The sequence below is a fragment of the Ochotona curzoniae genome, unplaced genomic scaffold, assembly GCF_017591425.1.
Source record: "Ochotona curzoniae isolate NIBS_2020 unplaced genomic scaffold, NIBS_Ocur_1.0 contig_2688, whole genome shotgun sequence".
Classification (NCBI taxonomy): Eukaryota; Metazoa; Chordata; class Mammalia; order Lagomorpha; family Ochotonidae; genus Ochotona; species Ochotona curzoniae.
Genome location: NW_024465553.1, coordinates 24,278,043 through 24,302,761, shown reverse-complemented (window position 1 = coordinate 24,302,761; position 24,719 = coordinate 24,278,043). Strand labels below are relative to the sequence as shown.

General features: G+C 44.4%; 1 protein-coding gene across 2 annotated transcripts; it reads right to left on the bottom strand.

Moving 5' to 3' along the window:
* Window positions 1–863: 863 nt before the first annotated feature.
* Window positions 864–24,360, bottom strand: LOC121153157 (coiled-coil domain-containing protein 170-like). 2 transcript variants are annotated; one of them, XM_040975640.1, is made up of 10 exons: window positions 24,205–24,360; window positions 22,080–22,433; window positions 19,181–19,288; window positions 17,150–17,406; window positions 14,012–14,147; window positions 12,884–13,198; window positions 11,406–11,606; window positions 7,017–7,244; window positions 4,074–4,283; window positions 864–1,136 (listed from the first exon to the last, which is right to left on the bottom strand). In XM_040975640.1, exons 2-10 carry the CDS (start codon window positions 22,215–22,217, stop codon window positions 978–980), a joined length of 1,752 nt encoding a protein of 583 aa, XP_040831574.1. In that variant the 5' UTR covers window positions 22,218–22,433; window positions 24,205–24,360; the 3' UTR covers window positions 864–977. The 2 variants fall into 2 exon arrangements, with proteins under 2 accessions (XP_040831574.1, XP_040831575.1); XM_040975641.1 differs by having other exon boundaries at window positions 22,080–22,218.
* Between the last annotated feature and the right edge of the window lie 359 nt (window positions 24,361–24,719).

The window sequence follows — 24,719 nt, the reverse complement described above, 5'->3', positions numbered from 1 at the left end:
ACAGTGATCCCAGTAAGCAGAGTCCACAGGTCAGCCTGCATTCCGACCTTTCCCACCAAGGGCATCCTGAGTACATCTAAAAACACCTTGGAGGTGAACCGTTTCCTGTGTTCAGTAAAATGCATTAGAACTCAGATTATCTGAAGAGGAAAATACTGGCAGGTATTGTGGAATACTAGGGGGAAAACACAATGTTCTATGGCCTGCTAAATTTTCAGTGACCTTCTTGTTGCCCCAAACCTGACACTTCATCGGGTAAAATACGTAAGGTGAACTCACATCTTGGAGTGTAACTTCTCCTGAGTTTTACAGGGGAACTGGATACCTGAGAAACTGCTTATTCTACGAACAGGCTGTTAATTATATATTGTATTTAAAATACCAATAAGAATTCAGCATAACTAGGTACATATTTAACTCGTATTACAAGTAACCATTTGCACCAGGCCATAAATATATATATATATAACAAGATCGGGGTCCAGCATGGTTGCCTAGTGGCTAAAGTCCTCGCCTTGAATACACCATGATCCCATATGGGTGCTAATTCTAATCCCGGCAGCTCCACTTCCCATTCAGCTCCCTGCTTGTGGCCTGGGAAAGCAGTTGAGGACGGCCCAAAGTCTTGGGACCCTGTGCCCACATGGGAGACTTGGAGGAAGTGCCTGGCTCCTGGCTTCAGATCGGCACAGCACCGGCTGTTGAGGCCTTTTGGGGAGTGAATCATCAGACAGATCTTCCTCTCTGCCTCGCCTCCTCTCTGTGTATCTGACTTTGCAATAAACATAATAATAAAATAAATCTGAAAAAAAAAAACAAGATCATTACAAAGAAAAGTGCAATGCCAAACATGATAGAATAGATTCAAGTGAAAATTACCCAAGGCATTTTATTCCTAGTGTAAGCCGTCTGCAAGGGACGGGAGAGAAAGTGTGCATTTTCTGCGTTGTGGGCAGTCAGGGACACACAGGACATCCTCAGTCATTTTCCTGACCCTTCTCACACCCAGGGGCAATCTTCTTGTTAGAGATTTCATAAACCTGGATGATCAGCTTCAGCTGATTGATGATTTCCTTATTCGCTGTCTTCATGTTAAATCCCAACATCTTCATAATCGTCTCTCGGAAGTCAACAAGCTACAAAGAATCACCGAGAAAATCAAAATATGTCATTAGTTTGGGTCACCTATTAGTATTAGAAAGTTGATATTAAACATTCCTATTAAATATGATGTATTCTATATGCAAACCATATTTTCAAGATAGAAAAATTATCTTGTTACATATGAACTGTATTTAAAAATTTTTATTGGCCTTTGCCTGCATGGTGGGCGCCAAGTCTGTGAGTCCCGGGGGCAGAGGACCTGGTGGGGCCTGGATCACCTGACCCAGGTCCGTGGACCCCCCTGCGCAATGGGTACTAGATTTGTGAGCCTCAGGGGGTGGGGGTTCAGAGGAGCCTGTGTCTCCTGGCCCAGGTCCCTGGGCTTGCCTGTATGGTAGGTGCCAAATCTGTGAGCCCCAATGGTGGGGTGTCCAGTGGGTCGCAGGTCACATGGCCCAGGTGTGCACATGCAAGGTGTGCACTGAGCCCGTGATCCCCAAAGTTGGGGTTCCATCTGGGTCCAGGTCGCCTGGCCTAGTTCCATGGGCCCTCCTATGAGAACTGGTCTGCCTCAGTGTAAAGATAGAGCGCTGGATGGCAGACCACGGTGCACCTAGAGGATATGGAGCCTACAGAGACATCTGGTACCACAGCAGAGAGTAGAGAACAGAACATATGAATAACTATCCCAGCCACATGATGACAGCAAATATCTGGGCAAATAGAGGCTCTAAGGTCAACTGTGTCAGCCAATGGACATTGGAAGAGATTTCTCATCCATAGATTGGCGAGATCGACAGCATTTCAGAACTATCGCATCCACCTGGGCAGAACCCTTGGAACATGCGCCATTGTGACCCTGGGTTGATACTGGGTGGCCTTTCCCCATACTCGGGTTCTGGGATGGTTGGGAGGCTGGGTATGGTTCTCTCCTCTTATCTCTCCCCTCCCCCAGAAATGGGAAGAATAGAGAATTTGAAAGTTTGAAAATTTAATGATCATACCCATGTCTCCCTAACCCTAGATCCTTCCCACCCTGATCAACTATGTAATCATCATCTAAAATAATTTAAAAAGTTTAAAAAATTGTTATTTTCTGGGTCCAGTGCCATGGCCTAAAGGCTAAAGTCCTTGCCTTGAATGCAGAGGATCCCATATGGGCACCAGTTCTAATCCTAGCAGCCCCATTTCCCATCCAGCTTCCTGCTTGTGGCCTGGGAAAGCAGCAGAGGATGGCCCAAGGCCTTGGGGCCCTGCACTCATGTGGGAGACCAGCTTATTTTTTGTAAGCTAAACCTAATTTTATTACTTTTTTAAAAAAAAATCAATTTATTTGAAAGGCACAATTACAAAAAGAGAAAAAGAGGGGTAGAGAGGTAGATTTTCAGTCTACTGGTTTGTTCCCCAAATGATTACAATGGCCAGGGCTGGACAAGGCCAAAGCCAGGAGCCAGGAGCTCCTTTTAGCTCTGTCACATGGGTGCAGGGGTACGAGGACTTTAGCCATCTCCTGCTGTCTTTCCTGGGTCATAAGCAGGAAGTGGAAGTGGAGAAGCTGGGAGTTGAACCAATGCCCATATGGCATGCTCACATCACTGATCCCTACCTTTGGGACTTCTGATTTGCTACATGGCATAATAATAGTCCCCCAAATACAAACTTTTTTCTTCCATTCTTCAAAACCCAAGGTGATCAACAGGAAGGGCAAATCAGAACATCTGTGAATCACACCTAAAGTGTAACTAAAGAACATCCAGGCTTGAATTACAAAGAGGAAAGAAGCAGCTTCAGAGACAATCTTATACCCACACAAGGGACAGTTCATCCATGAGGAAATACTGAGAACATATCTAAGATCAGGTGGGTCAGAAGAGCTGAGGGGTGTGGAGGGGAAAGAACAGGACTTGGATGCCCCAGCACAAAAGTGACAGTGATCAACGACAGGGCTTCTAAGCAGATGGCACCTCAAGGGAACATGAGCATTGGAGGCTTGGTAGCAAAGGAAAATGTAAATGCAAAGAGGCACAACTCAGGGTCTTGAGCAGAGTGTGGCACAATCAGACTCCGATGCAGCCCAACCACCAAAATCAAAGGTTTGCTTGGGTCGGCTTCAGAAGCTGCACACAGTGGGCCGACAGAAGAGGGCAGTATAGACTCGAGAAACGCATAAATAAACTGCTTCTAGTTAGTGCCGTTGGAGACATGGGGAGATAAGAACAATTCCAAAGATTGCCAAGCAAATATGTCCACATAAAATTTTAAAGAGTATACAAACTGCTCAGATGACAAAAATACTGCTCTTAGCCCAAAACTAAGTATAAGCTAAACAGTAATTTATAGAAATGGGGGAGGGGGAATTCTTCTTGAATCAGAAATGCAGTAATTCAAGCTAGAAATAGACAAAAGATATCAAAGATGTCTAATGAAGGAGGGACGGAGCTGTGGCCATTAAAATTAGGCAAAAAGGGCCAGCATTGTGGCATAATGGGCTAAACTGTGACCTGCAGTCAGGCAGGGTTTGAGTCCTAGTGCTCCACTTGTAACCCAGCTCCCTATTGATGAGCCTGGAACCGCCACACCCCCTCTCCCTTCCCAGAGGACGTATATGCAGGCCTAAGCTCACCATCCAATTCCATCTCTACCCACCAGGGATAAGCACTTAACCCTTGGATTCTCTTGCCACAGAAGCTAAACATGAAACTCCATGGTTGTTGGTGGCACCAGCTGGCAGACAGTCCAGCTGACATGCCGGTGCCAAAGAAGAGATGACAAGACAGGCCTCCTCAGGTTCCAGGTGCTGATGCTGGGGCCCCGGTGCATCACTGCCCTCCCAGAGCCAGGCTGCTGACCTTGCGTGTGATTCTCTAAGTCAATACCTTCCCTTTTGTCTAAGCCAGTTGGAGTCTGAGTGAAGATGAGCGTTTATCACTTCAGCTACATTAACCTTCATATAATGAGAAGAATTTTACCTCTCGCTCTCGCCCTAATGCAGCCTCCAGGGTGCTCTTGGCCGTGGAGGGCTCCGGAGTGACGCTGTCCACGTGACGGGCTTTCTCTTTGTCTGCTTCTTGCTCTCCAGAGTCAAACGCAGTTTTTGAGTTGTCTGTTTTCCTAATTACCTTCTCTTTCCCAGTTTCGACTTTTGTTAGAGATTGCCGGAGCCTCTCAATTGTTTTGTCCTGAAACAGGGCATAATGGGAGAGAGGGAACAGATCATTGCAATTAGATCTACACGTAGCAGACAGGAGAGACAGCTTGCCTGTCTTTTCTATATATTTTTTTAAAATTTATGTGGAGCCCAGCATGGTAGCCTAGTGGCTAAAGTCCTCGCCTTGCACACTCCAGAATCCCATATGGGTGCCGGGTCTAATCCCGGCAGCCCTGTTTCCCATCCAGCTCCCTGCTTGTGACCTGGGACAATCGAGGATGCCCAAAGCCTTGGGACTCTGCGCCTGCATGGGAGACCTGAAGAGGCTCTTGACTCCTGGCTTTGGATTGGCTCAGCTCCAGCCGTTGTGGCCACTTGGGGAGTGAATCAACAGATGGAAGATCTTCCTCGCTGTCTCTGCTCCTCTCTGTATGTCTGACTTTACAATAAAAATAAATATATCTTGAAAAAAAAGTAAATAGCAAAACAATGTATGTATAAAATGCATACATATACACACATATTTGTATATCACAGTTTCCCTACCACCATACTCATTAACAATTAGCATGTGCCTTAACATCTTTATAAGCTGGACCTGCAGAATTTAAAGACACTTAACACATTTCTCACGTCCAGAAATCTCTTATAGCCTTTATGGAAAAAAAAATGGCTCTGCAGGAAGACTGCAGAGTTTATCCCAAATAAGCTGGCCAGGATATGGTACATGTTTGACTTAAAAGCATAATTTACATTTGAAATAATATCAACGAAATTAGACATGGAGAAGACTTAAAGAAGAGTAAAACATGACTAAATGTTTTAGCTATTGCCCCAACAAGAGACTGCAGTAAACAGAAAACAAACAAACAAGAGATTTCAAGGCGGACTAATTTAGCACAGTGGTTCAGATGCTGCTTGAGGGGTCTGGCACGGAGGGCCTAGCAGGCAAAGCTTTCCTGAGCATTAGTTTGAGCCCTGACTGCTCCACTTCTGATCCAGAGCCCTGCTAATGCACTTGGGAAAGCCATGGAGAATGGCTTGGGCCTCTGTACCCCTGCAAGAGATACAGAAGAAACTCTTGGATCCTGGCTTGGAACCAGCCCAATTCCTACCCCTGTAGCCATTTGGAAAGTGAACAAGCAGATGAAGATGTCTCCTTGTCTTTTTTTTTTTTTAAAGATTTATTTTTTTATTGGAAAGGCGGATATACAGAGAGGAGAGACAGAGAGGAAGATCTTCTGTCCGATGATTCACTCCTCAAGTGAGCGCAATGGCCGATGCTATGCCAATCTGAAGCCAGGAGCCTCTTCCAGGTCTCCCACGCGGGTGCAGGGTCCCAAGACTTTGGGCCGTCCTCGACTGCTTTCTCGGGCCACAGGCCGGGAGCTGGAAGGGAAGCAGGGCTGCTGGGATAGAACCAGCGTCCACATGGGATCCCGGGCATGCAAGGCGAGGACCTTAACCACTTGCGCCACCACGCCGGGCCCGTCTTTTTTTTTTTAAGATTTATTTTATCTTTGCTGGAAAGTCAGATACACAGAGAGGAGGAGAGGCAGAAAGATCTTCTGTCCACAGATTCACTCCCATAGTGGCCACAATGGCCAGAGCTAAGTCGATCTGAAGCCAGGAACCTCTTCCTGGTCTCCCATACAGGTACAGGATCCCAAGGCTTTGGGCCATCCTCGACTGCTTTCCCAGGCCACAAGCAGGGAGCTGGATGGGAAGTGGGGCTGTCAGGATTAGAACCGGCACCCATATGGGATTCTGGTGGGTGCAGGATGAGGCCTTCAGCCATTAGGCTACTGCACTGGGCCCTCTCCTTGTCTTTTTGATTCTCTCATTTGGTTTCTGTAACTATGCCTTTCAAATAAATAAATAATAAATAAATAAGAGATGCTGCTCGGAATGCCCACATTCCATTCCACAGTGCCTGGGTTCAAGTTCTCATTTCACTCACTGACATCCTGCTAATATTCACGTTGGGAGACGGCACATGGCACCTGAAGTACTTGAGGTCCAGCTGCAAGACATGAATGCATCCCTGTCTCCCAGTTTTGGCCTGAACCAACCTTAGCTGGTGTGGGCCTCTGGGGAGTGAACCAGAGGATGGCAAGCTCTCTGTCTCTTTCTCTGTATATCTACCTTTCAATTCAATGAAGTACATTTTTTTTAAAAATGTAAAAAGTAGGGCCCGGCATGATAGCGTAATGGTTAAGGTCCTTGCCTTTTGAACACACTGGGATCCTGTATGGGTGCCAGGTCTAATCCCGGCAGCTCCATTTCCCATTCAGCTCCCTGCTTGTGGCCTGGGAAAGCAGTTGAGGACAATGCAAAGTCTTGGGACTCTGCACCTGCATGGGAGACCCGGAAAGAAGTGCCTGGCTCCTGGCTTCGGATCGGCGCAGCACTGGCTGTTGCGGCCACTTGGGGAGTGAATCATCGGATGGAAGATCTTCCTCTCTGTCTCTCCTCCTCTCTATAATCTGCCTTTCCAGTAAAATAAATAAATCTTTAAAAAAATGTAAAAAGTAAAGGAATATTCAGTCATAACACCTAGGATACAAGGAGGCATCTGCGGGGTTGGCAATAATCTTTCTCTCCAAGTAGGTAGTGGATTCAAAGACATCCAATTTTACAAGTATATGTACATTAATATGCATTTTTTGCATGTATGTCAAACAAAAAGTCCAATGAAAGACATGCAACTAAAACAGTGACAAAGCTTTGGTGACTCTTTGGAAACCTCACTTCCCTTACTTACTTTAAGGATATTTACTCTTGTCAGTTGAGTTTTCATATTTTTATTTGACAGTTTCAAATCGCTGAGCTGTTTCTGAAGTTTCTGAATTTTCTCCTCCATTCTCTGTGTTGTAGCAATCTGCAAATTCTGCCGCAGAGTCAACAACATTTGTTGCATGTTGTCTTTGCCTAGGTGTTTGAACTTCACGTCATGCTCATCTCTCTGGGAATTCTTACCCACTGGGTTTTCCTGTGTAGAGAATAAAGACTTGGGCTTCAAGAAATAGGTCCAAAACAGCATAATACCACATCTCCCTAATATTTATAAACTGCAGACTTTAGAATGCCTACATAAGGAAAAACTTTTGCCATAAATAAGCATTATTAAAGTGATTGTTGGCCTGTCTTGGGCCTGGCCCCACGAGCACCATCATTGGCACTGGGGCCCAGCACACCTCAGGCTTGGCACAGGGCTGGAGTGCAGGCTTGCAGGCGGCCTGGGGAATGGTACCAGTAGGGATGTGCAGAGATCTGGGGGCTCATGTCTAGGCAGGTAGAGTAAGCCTGGGGATTTCCCTACATGCTTGGTCCGAATGGGGTGGGCAGAAGGGACAGGAGAGCCCTAGGTTAGCATGCTGGCCTGGGTGGATTGGGCTTGGGGAACTTCGAATGGGCCTGGATCTTGGGAGTGTGGAGGGGAAGGTCCCAGGCTAGCACCTGTGTCAGGAGCTTGGGACTCTAGTGGATGGGCAGAGCTCCAGGCTGGCACACCTCCACACTTCCACAAGGGAAGGCCTAGCTGCAGAACTCATATGCTTCTGGGTGCAGGGACTATGGATTGATTAGGAAAAGGGACAAGTGGATGTGCAGGAGGGATGACCACTAAGGGAGTATGCTGCAGACAAGGAATGGCTTCTGGGGGGCTTCCATCAACAAGGTTATTGTACTTACAAATAAGCAAGGGGATTGAGACCAAGCGGTTTGGAGAGAAGCTAGAGGACCTTTATGGGTCAAATCAATGTACGAGCCCACACAGAAGACTTGAGCTGGACTAGTTAACATGTAATATTGCCAACTACCACTCACCAGTGTCACTAAAGCTAGAATGGGGGCCTGCCTGGCAGGGCTACAACATAGTTCTTGCTAGTGAGTTTTGGAATAGGAGACGAGTAATATTAGGCTGGGCCATGACACTAACCAGCACGTGAGAGGACTAGATTCTGTGGGGGATATGTGGGTTCACCACTGTGAAACTGCAATTTCTACCAACATGCTCACTGGGGGGTGGTGACAGGTTGAGCTAGGCATGATCATGGAACCTCTGAAACTCATGGGTACTAGGGTTTGAAACAGGCCAGGGTAGTCCATGCTGCAGAACCCACAGGCACACCCAAGAATAGGGTGTGGGGTGGGCCAGGACACAACATCCACCAGATAGAGCTCAAAGACTGGGACAGAAGGGACAGACTATGCTGGGTAAGGGCCTAGCACCCATTGGCACACATAAGATCTAGTCTTGGAGTGGGCCTGGTGAGTGAACTTGGGAAACTCCCCTGGTGGGGTATAGTTCCCACTGGTGAGCATATGATTCAAGCCTGGGTGTTGGTCAGGCCAGGCAAGGCAGCTCTGTTTGTCAGCAAATGTGTGGGTTAGATCTGGGAGGGGAAAGGCCAGGCAGGGCTTGATCAACCATAGCCCACTGGCATGTGCAGGAGCCAGGATGGAGCATGGTTCATATCAGGCTAGGTGATCATACCTACAGATATACATATGCCACGAATGAGAACAAACTGGGCAGGGCTAGGCTACGAGACTTGGGCCTGGGAATTAGCTGGGACAGGTCAGGCTGTAGAATCTGATGACAAAGGCCAAGATGGTGCATGGGCTATGCAGACCTGGGCTAGGTCAGAGCAACCACTGGCACACACAAGATCTGCGCTGGGATGTAAGTCTGGTTGAGAAACTAAGGGAATACCCTGCCTGTGTTGTCATTTAGATTGGTGAACATGACAAGCAAGAATGGGGACAGCAATCTGGGCTGGACATGACTGCAATGTCCTTTGGTATGAGGGTAGATTGGGTCTGGGGAATATCAGACTGGGCTTGATTCCAGCACATACTGGTGTTCATGAGAGCCAAGGTGGGTATAAGCTAGGCTGGGCTAGGTTTCAGCAACTGCTGAACCATGCAGGAGCTGGGTCTGAACATGTATCAGGCGTGGCTGGGCTTTGGCACTCATCAGTAAAAACTGGATTGGTTGTGGGCCAGTTGGGGAGGCCACTGTACTGGCCAGGACAGGAGGTAGGCCAAGTCAGACTGGGCCAAGGAACTCGTGTGTGCTTGAGACCTGCCACTGGGAGGTAACCTGATAGAGGAGCTTGGGGAACTCCTCTGTTAGAATACAGTCCCTGAAACCAAGCTCAAGAACCAGCCCAGAGCGAGCCAGGTTGTGGTACTCACCAACATACATGGGGGCCAGGTCTGGGACAGTTCATAACACCCATGGGCAGATGTGAGAACCAGAATGGGGTGCAGGACAGGCTGGTTTAGGCTGCAATACCAACCAGTTCACATTAAGACTGGACTTTGCCGCAGTATCAGCTGGCAAGTAGTAAGACTGGGGGCAAATCCTGTCAAGTTAGACAGCAGAACCACCTGAAGAGTGCAAGATCGGGAACTGGGAGTGGGTCCAGTAGGGAAATGGTGGACACCTCTCAATGGGCTACAACTCCCACCAGTGACCATGAAAACCAGGGCTGGGGGGGGGTGGGAGTGACTAGACAGGCAGTAACACCCACTAGCATGAGAGTGGGCTGGATAGTGAAGTCAGCTGGGTGAGCTAGGCTCCAATGCCCACTGATATGTACAAGAGCTGAATGGAATGTGGGACAGGCTGGACCAGTCTGCTGCACATACTGGCAAGCATAGGAGCCAGGGTTGATTAGTGGGGGTTGCTCCAATTAGGCTGCAGTTCCTGCTAGTGTACATGAGGGCCAAGTGTGTAGCAGGCAAGGCTAGGCTGGGCCACAGAATCCACTGGTTTACGCAAGAGGCAGCACTAGAGACAGAACTGACCCAGCAATTATAACTATCAGTACATGCGTAGGCTGATTTGGGTGACAGACAAAGCAAGACACCATATTGGCAAGCACACACGAGTCAAGTCTGAGATTACTTCACACAAGGTTTCTTTTAAGATCCATCCAGCTGAACCACTCCAACCAGGGGGAGAATTGCAGGATCTATGGTCTGACCATGGAGCTCATGTGCCAGGACTGGGCCTCCACAGTGACTTAGATGGAGCAGTAGATGACATATCCAGATGTACATGGAGGATATGGAAGTCCATTGGAACCTGATCAGGACATCTGGTACCATAGCAGAGGATGGGAAGCAGAACAAATTGGTTAACTACCCCAGCCAAGCATTGGCAGCAAATATCTGGGTGAAAGGAGACTCTAAGGTGGACTACATCAGCCAACGGACCTTGGAAAAATTACCTCATCCTTGGAGGATGAGATTGACAGCATTTCAGAACCATTTAAATCACTTGAGCAGAACCCTTGGGGTATGTTCCACATCGGAGATCTTGGGATGACATCGGGTGGCTGTTCCCCATCCTTGGATACTGAGGCGGTTGGGAGGCTGGGTGCTGCTTCTTCCCTTACCACACTCTTCCCCCAGAAACAGTACAAAGAAAAAGAAAGCTTGGAAGCAATGGTTTTACCCCATCCCCTAATCCTTTGGCCTTCCTACCCTAATCAACTATGTAAGCATCATCATCAAAATAAAATAAAAATAAAGTGATTGTTGAAATATACCAAAATATTCATCTGCATTTTAATACTGGCTATCACCAAGTGGTAAGATCATTTGTACTTTTTGAAGATTATTTTATTTTTATATTTTTATTTTATTTTATTTTATTTTATTTTATTAAGGCAGAGCTACTGCTTGAAACACCAGCATCCTGTAGTAGACACCAGCTTCCTGTTAATACACCTGTTACGGCACTGGAAGATGGCCCAAATATTTGGAGGATGGGTTGGAGTCGCTAGCTCCAGGCATCAGCAAGGCCCAGCCCTGGCTATTGCAGCGATTTGGCAAGTAAAATAGCAGATGGAACATTTTTCTGTCTCTCTTTTACTTGGCCTTGAAAGCGAATAAGTAGATAAATCTTTAACATATACGTATATAAACATGCTACCACAATAAACATCAAGTACCTGTACAAGAGAAAAAGGGAGGTAGGGGGAGAGGAGAGGATTCTGGGTATCACCAGATGCTTTAAGGGTTCATTGGAGTCTATTAAATAAAAGCAAACAGTAGTAATAGCCTTAAGCAGTAAAGTTATTAATAAAACAATCATTTTCATTGTCATAGAAGTGCCTACACCCCAGAAAACTCTTACTTTCTTCCAGTCCAAGTCTGATTTCCTCTGAAAAAAGTCATTGCTAGCAATTTTTCCTTCCAGGCATTTGAAGGGTCTCTTCTGTTCCCAAGAATTCTCTTCATTTGGGGTTGACTCCTGAACAGCTTCCTCATTCAGACCATACAGCTCCTCCAGACGCTGAGTGAGCAGCTCAATTTCCTGCTGAAGGCTCTTTGTTTTCTGCAAGAGAAAGTTTATAAAAAGCTTCCCGATGAGCGGCACTTTCACTTCAAAACTGTGCACACGTCTTATTGATACTGACATGAGGGTGACACTAAATGAATGAAGTGCTAATTGGGAAATCTGATTAAGATTTGGCATGTCTGAGGGATCTTCAAGAAGTACATTTAAACAATGCACACTGTAAGAGCAGGAATGGATCCTCACAGTTAAGATGCCTGCATTCCTATAATCAGATCAGTCCCCAGCTCTATCTCCTGACTCCATCTTCCTGCTAATACAAACCCGTGGAAACAGTAGTGATGGTTCAAATGACTGCATTGATGCCATCCATGTTGGAGGCCAAAATGACAACTCCCCGCTCTCAGCTTCAGCGCCAGGCCTGGCTACTGCGTGCCTTCTCTCTTGTTCTCTTTCTCTCTCTTCCTCCTCCTCTTCCCCTGCTCTTCTCCTTTCCTCACTCTACCTCTCAAATTTAAAACAATACACCTAAAAATAGATATTTTAAAATATTTATAACATAAATGTATTTAATTTCATTTTCCACCAACTTTTTGAAATACTCTTCTACAAAATGGTTGAAAAAATAAGTTTATACACAAAAACAAGACTTTTTACTTAGTTTGGAATGAGTTGTACCATGAATTTTCAGAAAAAAAAATTGTTTAATACTCTCTATATTTAATTTAACTTAATACAGGGAGTATTAAACAATTTATAGTCCCAAACAGGCTACCATGTTGCAGGTTTCACCAGCACACTCAATCTGAGTAATATCCCCCCATCCTTTGACCTTCAGGGTGAGGAGTCATGAACTTTGCTGGAATGATCTGGATTTAAACAAACAGACATAACCACTTACACCTGTTGTTTCAACCATTGAATGGGCTTTACCAGTAAATTCAAACTTGTGAGACATCATGTGAACACGGTCTCCCCACATTCCATTACTTTTAATATTTATTGAACCTAGACTGAACTAAGTGTTGTTCATGTATTAACCCATTTAATCCTTGGAGTCACAGTCACTAAACTATGTCACTGTCCCCATTTGACAGATGAAAACAGAGAAGGCAGGTGTCCCTCCGAGGAGCGCACAGGCGTTCAATGGCAGGGCTGGGTGGCCCAAGGCTCTGTGCTCTCATTCAGCGTGCCTCAGGGCAGGCACCTCTTCTCCGCTTTCACTGTAGTAAGAGCCAGTTTATTGGATCTGATAGGATCAACACCTATGGTTGTAAAAGCCTCAGGTTGGAAACACTTTCCATCACTGCACTTACAGACTTCCAAGACTGCTCACTGGCGCCCATCTCCTGAATCCTCTCCTTGACCGCGTCCTCTGTGGCTGGGATGGGGCCGACGCTGTCACTCAGCAGAGTCGCCAGCTGGCCGAGCAGACTGTGATATTGCGACTGCTCGGTTTTAGTCTCCCTGGCGCACGAGTGTGGAAGTCTGTCTAATTTGGGTATTTGCTTTTCTTTATCGATCAAGTCTTGTTGACATTTCTCCCAAATTTTCTGCCCATCTTTTGGTCCTTCAGCATGGAAAATGTTGTTTCTCTCAAAGTTCTTGGTCAGGATAACTTCACCCTTGTCCTAAATAAGCCAACACACAAGTTAAACTTCCCACATTAGATTGAATACATCTGCTTTTCCCTTTTTGAAATATATCACAATAGAAGATTATATGTATGTAGATAGATATAATTCATATATATATATAATATCTATAATTATACAAACAAAATATACCACAATAAAAGAATTACAGTACAGATAGGAGCATATTCAAAATGGCAAACTAGAATAGTAACAGATACTGAAATAATGACATGGAGAAACTGCTTCGGGAATGTGGGGAATGTAGGTGAGAGAAGCAGCTAACCCACCAAACCGCCACAGCAGGTGAGAATAAATTCTTTACAGAAGAATGTGAAGTAATAAACAGAGAAGGAATGACAGAAATTTCAAAATCAGGGCTTGGTGCAATGCCTCCTCTTGCATGTGCTGGGATTCCATATGGGCACCAGCTCATGTCCTAGCTGCTCCACTTTCCGTCCAGCTTCCTGCTTGTGGCCTGGGAAAGTAGTAGAGGATGGCCCAAAGCCTTGGGACCCTACACCCACATGGGAGACCTAGAGGAGGTTCCTGGCTCCTGGCTCCGGATTGGTGCAGCACTGGCTGTTGCGCTCACGTGGGAAGTGAATCATCAGATGGAAAATCTTCTCTGTCTCTCCTCCTCTCTGTATATCTGACTTTGTAATAAAAATTTAAAAAATCTTTAAAAAAAAGTAAATTACCCTCTTAGACAAACTCAGATTTCATCAGGAACTAATACATAAAATTTTAAAAAATGAAATAGAACCAAAAAATCCCATTTCTTTAGAAAACAGTGAAATTTGTTCTCACCTTCCCTGTGAAAGTACGCAAGGAATCTTCTTGCGCTTTCACATTTGTACAAGGGGTGAATCTGCTGGCCTCGGATAACTTTTTCTCCAAGAGATCAGCTTTTCGCTCTGCCTTTTCTCTTTCCACCAGATGGATTCTGTAAAACATCAGCAGGTAAGAATATCTTGAAAGTAACTCGGCCAATTTCCAAACTTAATTTGCAACCGACTCAAAAAGACGGATCCCCTGTTTAACACCTACACAATAGCTCTATCAAGAGAAATGTAGCTTTGTGAAAAGAGCTGTGCTATTGCACTTCTCCAACTTGAGTCATGAAGAAACAGAAACGATCCGACGTCAAGTCCCACAGTGGTTCCCCGGGCAGGGGCCGGTTTTGAAACCATCATTTCCAAGTGCACGCTGAGTATGAATATCTGCCTGCCACTATATAATGCTGTGCTGACCAAGAAACTCCATTTGGGGCTGGTTTGATGACATAGTAGACTAAGTCTCTGTCTGCGGTGTTGGCATTCCATACGGTGCCAGTTCATGTGGGGTTGCTTCTTGTCTAATCCTGCTCTCTGCTAATGTGCCAGGGAAAGCAGAAGAGGATGGTCCCAAGTCCTCGGGACCCTGTACTCATGTGGGAGACGTGCAAGAAGGTCCTGACTCTTGGCTTTGCATAGGCTTAGCTTCAGCCACTGTGGCCATTTGGGGAATGAACCAGGAAATGGAAGATATCTCAGATCTCTCTCTCTGCTTCTCTCTATAGCTCTGCATTTCTAAAGTAAAAACCTGACGGTATCAGACTAGATTAAAAGAGACTATGATAAGCACTTTTCAAGAACAAAAAGATGTGAATTAAAAATGGAAAAAGATATACCTTGTAGACAAACTAAAACTGGTATTATGTTAGCATCAAAAGTAGATTTTAGGGCCTGACGCGATAGCGTAGTGGTTAAAGTCCTTGCCTTTAAATGTGCTGGGATCCCATATGGGCGCCAGTTCTAATCCCAGCAGCTCCACTTCCCATCCAGCTCCCTGCCTGTGCCCTGGGAAGGCAGTCGAGGACAGCCCAAGGCTTTAGGATCCTGCACCCATGTGGGAGACCTAGAAGAGGCTCCTGGCTTTGGATCGTCTCAGCTTCAGCTGTTGCAGCCGCTTGGAGAGTGAACCATCAGATGGAAGATAATCCTTTCTGTTTCTCCTCCTCTCTGTATATCTGCCTTTCCAATACAAATAAATAAATCTTCTTTTTTTTAAGAAAGTAGATTTTAGGGGCCCAGAGCTATGGCCTAGTGGCTAAATCCTCACCTTGCACACCACAGGAATCCCATGTAGGCACCAGTTCTAATCCCGGCTGCTCCACTTCCCAGCCAGCTCCCTGCCTGTGGTCTGGGAAAGCATTAGAGGATGTCCAAAGCCTTGAGACCCTGCACCCGCGTGGGAGACCTGGAAGAAGCTCCTGGCTCCTGGCTTCAGATCAGCTCAGCCCTAGCCATTGCAGCTATTTGAGGAGTGAACCAGTGCATGGAGGATCTTTCTCTCTGTCTTTACTTTTCTCTGTAAATCTGCCTTTCCAATAAAATAAATAAATTTCTCAAAAAATGGAAAAAAATCTGGAATCATAATTGGATGGGTTTTTTTTTTTAAGATTTATTTATTTTTGGGAAATGTGTGTTCACAAATTTGAAACATGATTGCAGAGTGAGTCAGTATGGCCTTTATGTCTTTGTCCTTAGAGCTAACAAGAAATATGTATGGTAGATTGTGACAATTGATTTTATATGTTAATGTGACTGGGCCATGGAGTGCCCAGTATTTGGTCAAACACTGTTCTAAGTGTTTCTGTGAAGGTAGTTTTTTGGTTTCTTTGGTTTCTAAGGTTTATTGCTTTTTATTGGAATGGCAGATTTACAGAGAGAAGGAGAGACATGCACTGGTGAGTGAGTTCAAGTCTCTTGTATGAGCTGGTACATTGATCTGACCCATAAAATTAATATTTATAAAAATACATATAAATCTTTAAAAAAATAAAAAATATGTTTTATTTATCTGAAATGCAGATACAGAGAGAAAGAAAAAAGAGCAATCTCCCATCCCACTGGCTCACTCCCCAGATGGTTTCAACAGTTGGGGTTTGGCCAGGCTGAAAGAACCAGGAGCTTCATCTGGATCTCCCGCCTGGGTCCTGCAGGCCCTTAGACCATCTCCCACTTCCTTCTCAGGAGCAATAAAAGGGAACTATATGAAAAGTAGAGTAGCTTGGACTTGAACTGGTACCCATTTGGGATGCTGACCATGTAGGCAGTGATTTTTTTTTTTTAATTGAAATGCAGATATACAGCGAGGAAGAGAGACAGAGAGGAAGATCTTCCATCCAATGGTTCACTCCACAAGTGACAGCAACGGTTGGAGCCGAGCTAATCTGAAGCCAGGAGCCAGAAACTTCTTCTGGGTCTCCCATACGGGTGCAAGGTCCCAAGGCTTTGGGCCGTCCTCGACTGCTTTCCCGGGCCACAAGCAGGGAGCTGGATGGGAAGCAGGGCCATCGGGATTAGGATCTGTGGCCATATGGGATCCCACCATGCAAGGCGAGGACTTTAACCACTACGCTATCGTGCCGGGGCCCTGCAGGCAGTGATTTAAACTGCTCTGCAACAATGCCAGCTCAAAAGGAAAACTATTTCTTTGCAGATAATGCAGTTTTGTATAGAAAGTCCTGAGGAATAAACACACACACACACACACACACACACACACACACAGCCTCTTAGAACTAATAAACAGATTTTAAAAGACTATAGTACACAAAATGGACACAGAGCACCAACTGTGGAGACATGTTTCACGCAGTCTTGCCTGAGTAGAGGATGGCCCAAAGCCTTGGGACTCTGCACCCACACTGGAGACCCAGAAGAAGCTCCTAGCCTGTGGCTTTGGATCAGCTCAGCTCCAGCTGCGGTGACCACTTGGGGAGTGAACCAGCAGAAGGTCTTTCTGTGTCTCCTCTCTGTATATGTGGCTTTCCAATAAAAATAATAAATCTTTGGAGTGTTAAAAAATTAATCCGGTTATCAATAAGGAGCACAGAATTCACATACTGCTTCTAAACTTCTGACAGAGACCTGTTTGCCAACACGCCAGCCAGGAGCCTACCTGAGGCAGTTTTCTAGTCCTATAATCCGCTCAGTCAGATCCCAGTTGCCTCTTTCTAGACTCTGGATATTGGTGTTTTTCAGAGATTTAATTCTGGTTAGAGAAGCAATAAGTTCCTGCAGGTCCTTGACGTCATCCTGCAGGGACAGTATCTGGAATGATTGCTGCACATTATTTTCTCTGTAAGTTTTCAGCTCACTCTTCATCTCTTGCAATGAAGTCTCCTTTAGGAAGAGTTTGTTTTGAAGATTTCTTAGCTAATGAGCAACAAAACAGTGTTACTGAAAATCATTTGTTTCTAATTTTTGGCTTTAAAAAATTCAGGACAAGAAATCATTACAGATAGTTAAGTAATTCATGATCACATAATACAAAGAGGTCTTTCATATCCGCTCGTGACAATATGTTCCAGTGCAAAAACCAAAAATAATTCTGGAAATAAAAACAATAAAATTGGCAGGTTTGGAATAACTGATGTTTACTCCCATCAATATTAAAGTTGACATCTGATAACTAGAGTCAGTTACCGTTTGTATTTGTTAGTTCCTGGAGAAAAGGAATGCTTAGAACTTTGGCCGTAGATGCTATGTGAATTAGAAACCCCAAATTTCTTAGTTATTAATAATAAGTTATAACATATAGAATAAGTCTACTGATAAAATTTCCTTACAAGTTTCAAAATTGGTGTCATTTTTTCTGAAAAACACCACAAATATTAGAAATATCTTGGGCCCAGTACAATGGCTCAAAGACTGAATTCTCACCTTACAAGCACTGGGATTCCATATGGGCATGGTTCAAGTCCTGGCTGCTCCACTTCCTTTCTAGCTCCCTGTATTGCCTGGGAAGGCAGTAGAGGAGGCCCCAAAGCCTTGGGACCCTGCATCTGCATGGGAGACTTAGAAGAAGCTCCTGGCTCCTGGCTTCAGATCAGCTCAGTTCTGGTCATTATGGCCACTTGGGGAGTGAACCAGGGCATGGAAAAACTTTCTGCTCTGCTTTTCCAATAAAAATAAGCCTTAAAAAAAAAAAAAAGAATTCCCTTAAAGGTGTCATAAGGTTTACGAGTAACTCCATTTCAGCTTAGGTTCCAGGTGGACATCGGGCATAATAGCAATTAAGCCACTGCTTGGGATGCCTGCATCCATATTGGAGTGTGTGGACTTGAATCTTGACCTGCTTCCATTATAGCTTCCTGCTAATGCACCTTTGAGTTGCAGTGGGAAACGGCTCGAGTACCACCAACCACAAGCCAAGAAGAAAGGCCTTTGAAGAAACCAGTCTGCTGATATCTTACCTCGCTGTAGAACTCTGAGAAAATAAACTTTTGTCATAGCCATTCAGTGTGTGATACTTTGTTGTGGGTATCCTAGGAAACACACACACCTTGCATAACTACCTATTCAAAGAGCTGGTCAGCAGCTTCAGAATGAGAGCATTCTAAACATCATACTGAAAGGTCACCACAGAGGTAGCACAGATATAAATGCAACTTAGTGCTCTGAACAATGACGGTGGCCTTTGATTGGCCACTCATCGTTATCTCTGTGTCTTGCTACGAAGAGCCTAAAGATGGTTAGACTCAACCGAAGAATCTCTACAAGCACCCTAGTAAAGGATGTCCTGCAAATGTGGCTTGTTTCTCTTTTTTGTGCTGATCCCACCCAAATGTTTAAGTATTAAATGAAACAAGTGGATATTTACTGTTGGATAATATATTGAAAATAGGAACTTCTCCTTCCATTAAACATATAATTGTAACTGCTGGTTATTATTGCATACATCTTGAGCTTGATTGACCATAAGTAATGGTCTAATACGACAGCATTCGGCAGTCAACTCTGAAGTACTTGACTATGTACTCTGTTCAGAGAAGCACAGATCTGAACCTGCATTAGTGCTCCCAGGAATTCAACTCTGCAAAGGAAAGGAGCAAAGGACGTTGAGGTGTCCAATGAACTCATTCTCTGCCTACTTTCACAGAGCATAAAATTTCCACCACAGTGTTTTGTTTTAAAACAATCCACATACCTCGGCTGAAAGATTCTTGTATTTCACCAACAAGCTAGCAGAACACACTTGGTTAGTTGCCTTTTTGTTGTAGGTGTTTGGGTTCCTGGGGGGGTCCATTTCAAAGGTCTACAAAGAGAAATTGCCAATTAGTTGACTGAACAGAGATTCCTATCCCGGCTGCTTCCCACCCAGCTCCCTGCTTTTGGCCTGGGAAAAGCAGTGGAGGGCAGCCCAATGCCTTGAGATCCTGCACTAGCATGGGGTACCCAGAAGCGGTTCCTGGCTGCTAGCTCCTGGCTTCAGATTGGCTGAGCCGTGGCCATTGTGGATGCAAGATCTGTCTCTTAGTCTCTCCTTCTCTCTGTAAATCTGACTTTGCAACCAAAATAAACACCTTAAAAAAGAGAGAACGAAGATTTTCTTTCCCTCTCTCTGTTATTCTACTTTTACAATAAATAAAATAAATATTTAAATAATAAAAAATTTCCTAGAGGGTTTCACAAACATTTGTATGCTTTAAAGAAGTTCAACCACTAATAATTGAAGAGCACTGTCCTTTTGCATTGTGTCATTTACTTTTAATATAATACAACACCTTTTGTAGTGGAGAAATCAGGCTTGTCTTCATTTAAAATCACCAGGAGGATGAAACAAAACATTTCTGGGAAGCCTATCCTTCTCCCCAGTCTTCTTCAGACTTCATCTCTTAGCCCTCAAATGAAGATTAGATAATACTAATCGGCCTTTTGGCTACGATCAAGTGTAGTATAAGATTAGATAATACTTTTTAGTGGACTTAGAAATGCCATTGGAAAGGACACCACCCAACTCAGTGTGAGAATTTGACCTGGGGATTACCATGTCAGTTGTGAGGCCCACATCTTATACCAGAATGCCTACATGTGTCACACCCACCTTCCTGCTGATGACAGATCATGGGAGGCAGTGGTGGCGGCTGGCTCAAGTAGTTGGGACTCTGCTCTTCAAGTGGCAGACATGGCCTGGGACCTTTGGGCACACTTTCAGGGAGTAAACCAATGGGTGGGATCTCTCTTGCTCTGCCTCTCAGTTTTTTGTTTGCTTTAATTTGGCCCATCTGTTGTGGCACAGTCTGTTTTCACCTGCAATGCTGACATTCCATATCAGTGCCAGTTCAGCTCAGTGGCTCCACTTTCAACCCAATTCTCTGCAGATGCATCTGGGAAAGCAGTGGAAGATGGCCCAAGTGCCTGGGTCTCTGTCACCCACACGGGAGACCCAGATGGAGTTCTAGGCTACTGGCTTCAGCCTGGCCCAGCTCTGGCCATTGTGGCCCTTTAGGAAGTGAACTAGTAGATGATACTTTCCCTCTCTGTCTCTCTCATTCTCTCTCTCTCTAACTCTTTCAAACAAACAAACAAAAAATATATTTTTTAAAAATTTTAAAAGGATATTTAATATTCAGAAAAATTCTCACTAGGTTCCAGCACTAGTGAAACCAGTACATGCACTTGGCTTTTAGCCTAGTGGCTGAGGCATCGATTACAAGGCCTGCATCCTGTATCAGAGCCCTGAGTCCAACAGCTGGCTCAGCGTCCTGGGTCCAGCTTCCTGCTAATGCAGACTCTGGGAAGCAACAATGATGGCTCAGATCATTGGTACCCTACTACTCACACGGCAGACCCGAGTTGAAGTCCCAGCTTCAGGCTTCACTTTGAACCAGTTCCAGTCATTGTGGGTATTTTTTTAAAAGATTTATTTTTATTGGAAAGCTAGATTTACAGAGAGAAGGAGAGACAGAGAGAAAGATTTTACATTCGCTGGCTCACTCCCCAAGTGGCCACCACTGCCAGTGCTGAGTCAATCCAAAGCTAGGAGCCAGGAGTTTCTTCCAGATCTCCCATTGCAGGTGAAGGTCCCAAGGTTTGGGCTGTCCTCTACTGCTTTCCCAGGTCACAAGCAGGGAGCTGGAAGGGAAGTAGAGCAGCCAAGATATGAACCAAGGCTCAAGGCAAGAACTTTAGCCACAAGGCTACTGTAACAGTCCTTGGGCATTGTTTTTAAAGAGAGTGGTACTGTCTCTATTTAAGACCAAGGAGGAAAACTATGGGTGTACTCCTTTCTGATTCTTTTAAAGGTTTGTTTTTATTTATTTGAAAGCCAGAGTTAAACAGACAGAGGGAGAAAGATCTTCCAGCCAATGCTTCATTCCCTAGATGGCTTCAACAGAAGCCAGGAGCTCAGAGTTTCTTCTGGGTTTCCCATGTGGGTGCAGAAACCTAAGCACTTTGGCCATCCTCCACTGATTTCCCTAAGCCATTAATTAGCAGGGTGTTGGATCAGAAGTGTAGTGGCCCAGACTCGAATGAAAGCCAATATGGGATATTGGTGTTACAGGCAGCATGTAGTTTAACTCACTACATCACAACGCCAGCCCCTATTGTGGACATTTGGGTAATACTGTGGACATTTAAGGAGTAAACCAGTAGATGGATAGGTGGGTACTCCTTCTGTGTCCCATTTTTAAAAAACAAAGTGGTAACATGATACACTAAAAAATATTGGGAGTCAGCCTACTTCATGATGCTACTAAACCACTATTAACTCTCTAGTGTTGAGTTTGCCTATGACAGCAGTTTACAAAACATTTCAAGGCCATTTCTATATTGTTTTTGGTTGTGGACCTCAATGAGATTTGAGAAAGTCCTAACAGGCAAAAGTAAATAAAATTCCTTGGAAGTTCCCTTCAATTAAGATGTTTTACTACTCCTTTTTCTGGAGTCAAGAGCTGGGAGGTCATTTAGTCTCAGGTAAGCGTGACAGCACAGGCAAGTGGGCAATAGAACTGGACTTTGCTTCCAGTTCACACCTGTGCATCAGAGGGCCCTTCTCGAATCTTCTGAGAAGAGGGAGAAAGCAAATGCAAGGTCCAACTCACCTCTGGGGAGTTTTTCTGAGATGAATGAGGTGATGGATTCCTGACTTCTGATGGCTTAGCCTCATGGGATTCTTTGGTTTGGCCTGTAGTAAGCCTTCCCGGATCTGAATGACTTAAAAACTGGAACGGGCTTGACATGCTGGAAGTATCAGCAGATGTAGTAACGGTGAATTAAGGAGCTTGCGAGGGGACTTCACATGGAGCACTCAGGAAGAGAAGTTGAGGTCAGTTCCGTGTCAACAGCAGTGTCTTCCAGAAGGTTCCATCTCGATTCCTTAGCGCTTAAGTCAGACCTCTAGCTGGTTCCACCTCTGCCTGTGACCTTGTTGCATGGAGACAAGGTAGACTTGATTTCTAAAGATAGCAACAAAACAGTATTTGGAGTGTACTTGGTTGATCATTAATATGTTTATACACTTAGTTTATTATTTATACCTACTATTTAAAAATGACATCTTTGGGTATCTGACTTGCAAACTTTATTTTCAGTTTCTCAGTCTATCAAAAATCTTAACTATATTTCTCACGATTCAGCAAGAAAAATCAGACACAAGTTGATAGTATATGATAGCACATACTGTTCCTTCTGCCCCAGAAAAATTAAAGATGTGGCCTAAGGTAATACTGATCAATCTGATTTCCTAAGATCTTCAGTACTGCCTTAAACCAACTTCCCAATCAGGTTCCATTCCATATGTTATCTATCCTAAAACATAAATTTTGAAGATAGAAGGAAAGCCTCTCCCAAATTAATGTCCATTCATTTTATCAAACAATAGGATGGGACTTTCTAAAATCAGGGAATGTATACAGACAGATATGAGAGTTTCAGGGCCACCTGTTAGTGCTACGCTTCATTTTTTTCCCTTCCCAGAAAATCTATAGTCCCAGAATAAAAGAAATTTTAATAAGAGATAAGAAAAATCAGGGTTATCATTTGAAGATCATGCAATAGAAAGCATCAAGGCCTGTTGTCCTTTACTAACTCAGAGGCTATTTTGAAATTCCTCTATTAATTTATTCTAGATTTACCAGTATTCAAGACAACTATTTAACTATAAACACCTCTAACGAGACTTTAACCTCTGTTTTTATTATTCAGTCCCTGAAATCACTACTATACCAATTCCTTTCCTAAGAACTAACATTGTGGTAGCAAAAACAGAGATTCAACTGCTCCTCGGCTGTGGGATGAGGATGGTACTGCAAAGTTCTTAAGAATCCGTTCTTTTATTTTCATTTTTCCTTCCTTACCATTTTATGAATCTTCTGTCCCATTAAAAACAACTTCAGGGATTTCATCCTTACTGTCCCTAAGAAACAAGCTACAGTAAGGTCCAAAGTACATTTTGAGAAGGGTCTCACCCCTCCTCAATATCATTCAAGTATCACCTCCTCCAAGATCCCCTTGGTTTCCACAAAGTCAAGGTAATCCCTCTCTGTCTCCTCTTTTTATAATTACTGTGGTCTGAACATGCTTCCTGAAATCAGTGTGGAAATGTAGTTACCCAGCCCAGCATACTGGCTCAATGGGCTTATCTTTTCCTTGCTAGCTCCAGGATCCCATATGAATGTGGGCTCATGAACTGGCTGCAGTACTTCCTGCCCATCTCTCTGCTTAGGGTCTGAGAAAGCAGCAGAGGATGGTCCAAAGCCTTGCCACCCTGGACCATGGAAGACCAGAAGGAAGCTCCTGGCTTCCTGGCTTTAGATCAGCTCAGCCCTGGATCTTGTGAGCATTTGAGGAGTGAACCAGCAAATGGAAGATTTCTCTCTTTGTCTCTCTCTCCCTTTATGTTTCAAATAAAATAAATAAATCCTTCAAAAAAAGTTTTAAAAGAATAATCTGTTCATCTTTATCATCCCATAGTGGACACCCCAAAATATAAAACAAGAGACTAAATAAAGAACCTAATAGGAAAGAAAGTGAAACTCGATACAAAATTACTTCATACAGATTAGAGTGGTAATTCCCTCCTAAACATATCTTATAAAAACATAGTAGGATGTAGTTTAAAGTAACAAAAAATATATAGTAATATGATATGACTGTCCAATTTATGAGTTCCTAAGATATAGCATGCTATGTGCTTCATTTAGTAGAAAGTAAAACATAAATTTTTACCGTATCAAGGACAAGAGACAATTCCAAATCCTAGGTCAATTCTCAGAAGAGACCTGGATTGTCTGAAAAGTCCTCCTATGTCAGTGGCTGCCCCGCAGTCAGCCTGTGGAATGATTCCACATCAGAATGGCCGTTGCTAGGAGAACGCATCATAGAGGCCTGCAGAAGGAAAAGGGATCTATTAAAGCGACACACCTGGGGTACCTTGTGATAAAAGACAAGATTTTCATCAAGCATTAGTAATGTTTACTGACTGCTCTGATGTAGAAGGACATTGTTACCCTAGAAGGTCAGTTCATGTCTTGGCTGCTCCACTTCTCATCCAGCAACTTGATGATGGCCTGGGAAAACAGTGGAGGAAGACCCAGAGTCTTGGGACCATGTGTCTATGTGGGAGACCCAGAGGAAGTTGCCAGCTCCTGGTTTCAGATTGGCTCAGCTCCACCACTGGGGCCATTTGGATAGTGAACCAGTAGATGGAAAATCTTTGTCTCTGTCTCTCCTCTTTATAAATT

Excerpts from the sequence above, each read along its gene's own strand:
- LOC121153157 (XM_040975640.1), bottom strand. The coding sequence starts at position 22,217 with ATGTCAAGCCCGTTCCAGTTTTTAAGTCATTCAGATCCGGGAAGGCTT. Across the intron at positions 14,148-17,149 it reads GGACTAGAAAACTGCCTCAG|AATCCATCTGGTGGAAAGAG; the intron begins GTAGGCTCCTGG and ends GATGTTTTACAG. Across the intron at positions 1,137-4,073 it reads CATTAGGGCGAGAGCGAGAG|CTTGTTGACTTCCGAGAGAC; the intron begins GTAAAATTCTTC and ends GATTCTTTGTAG.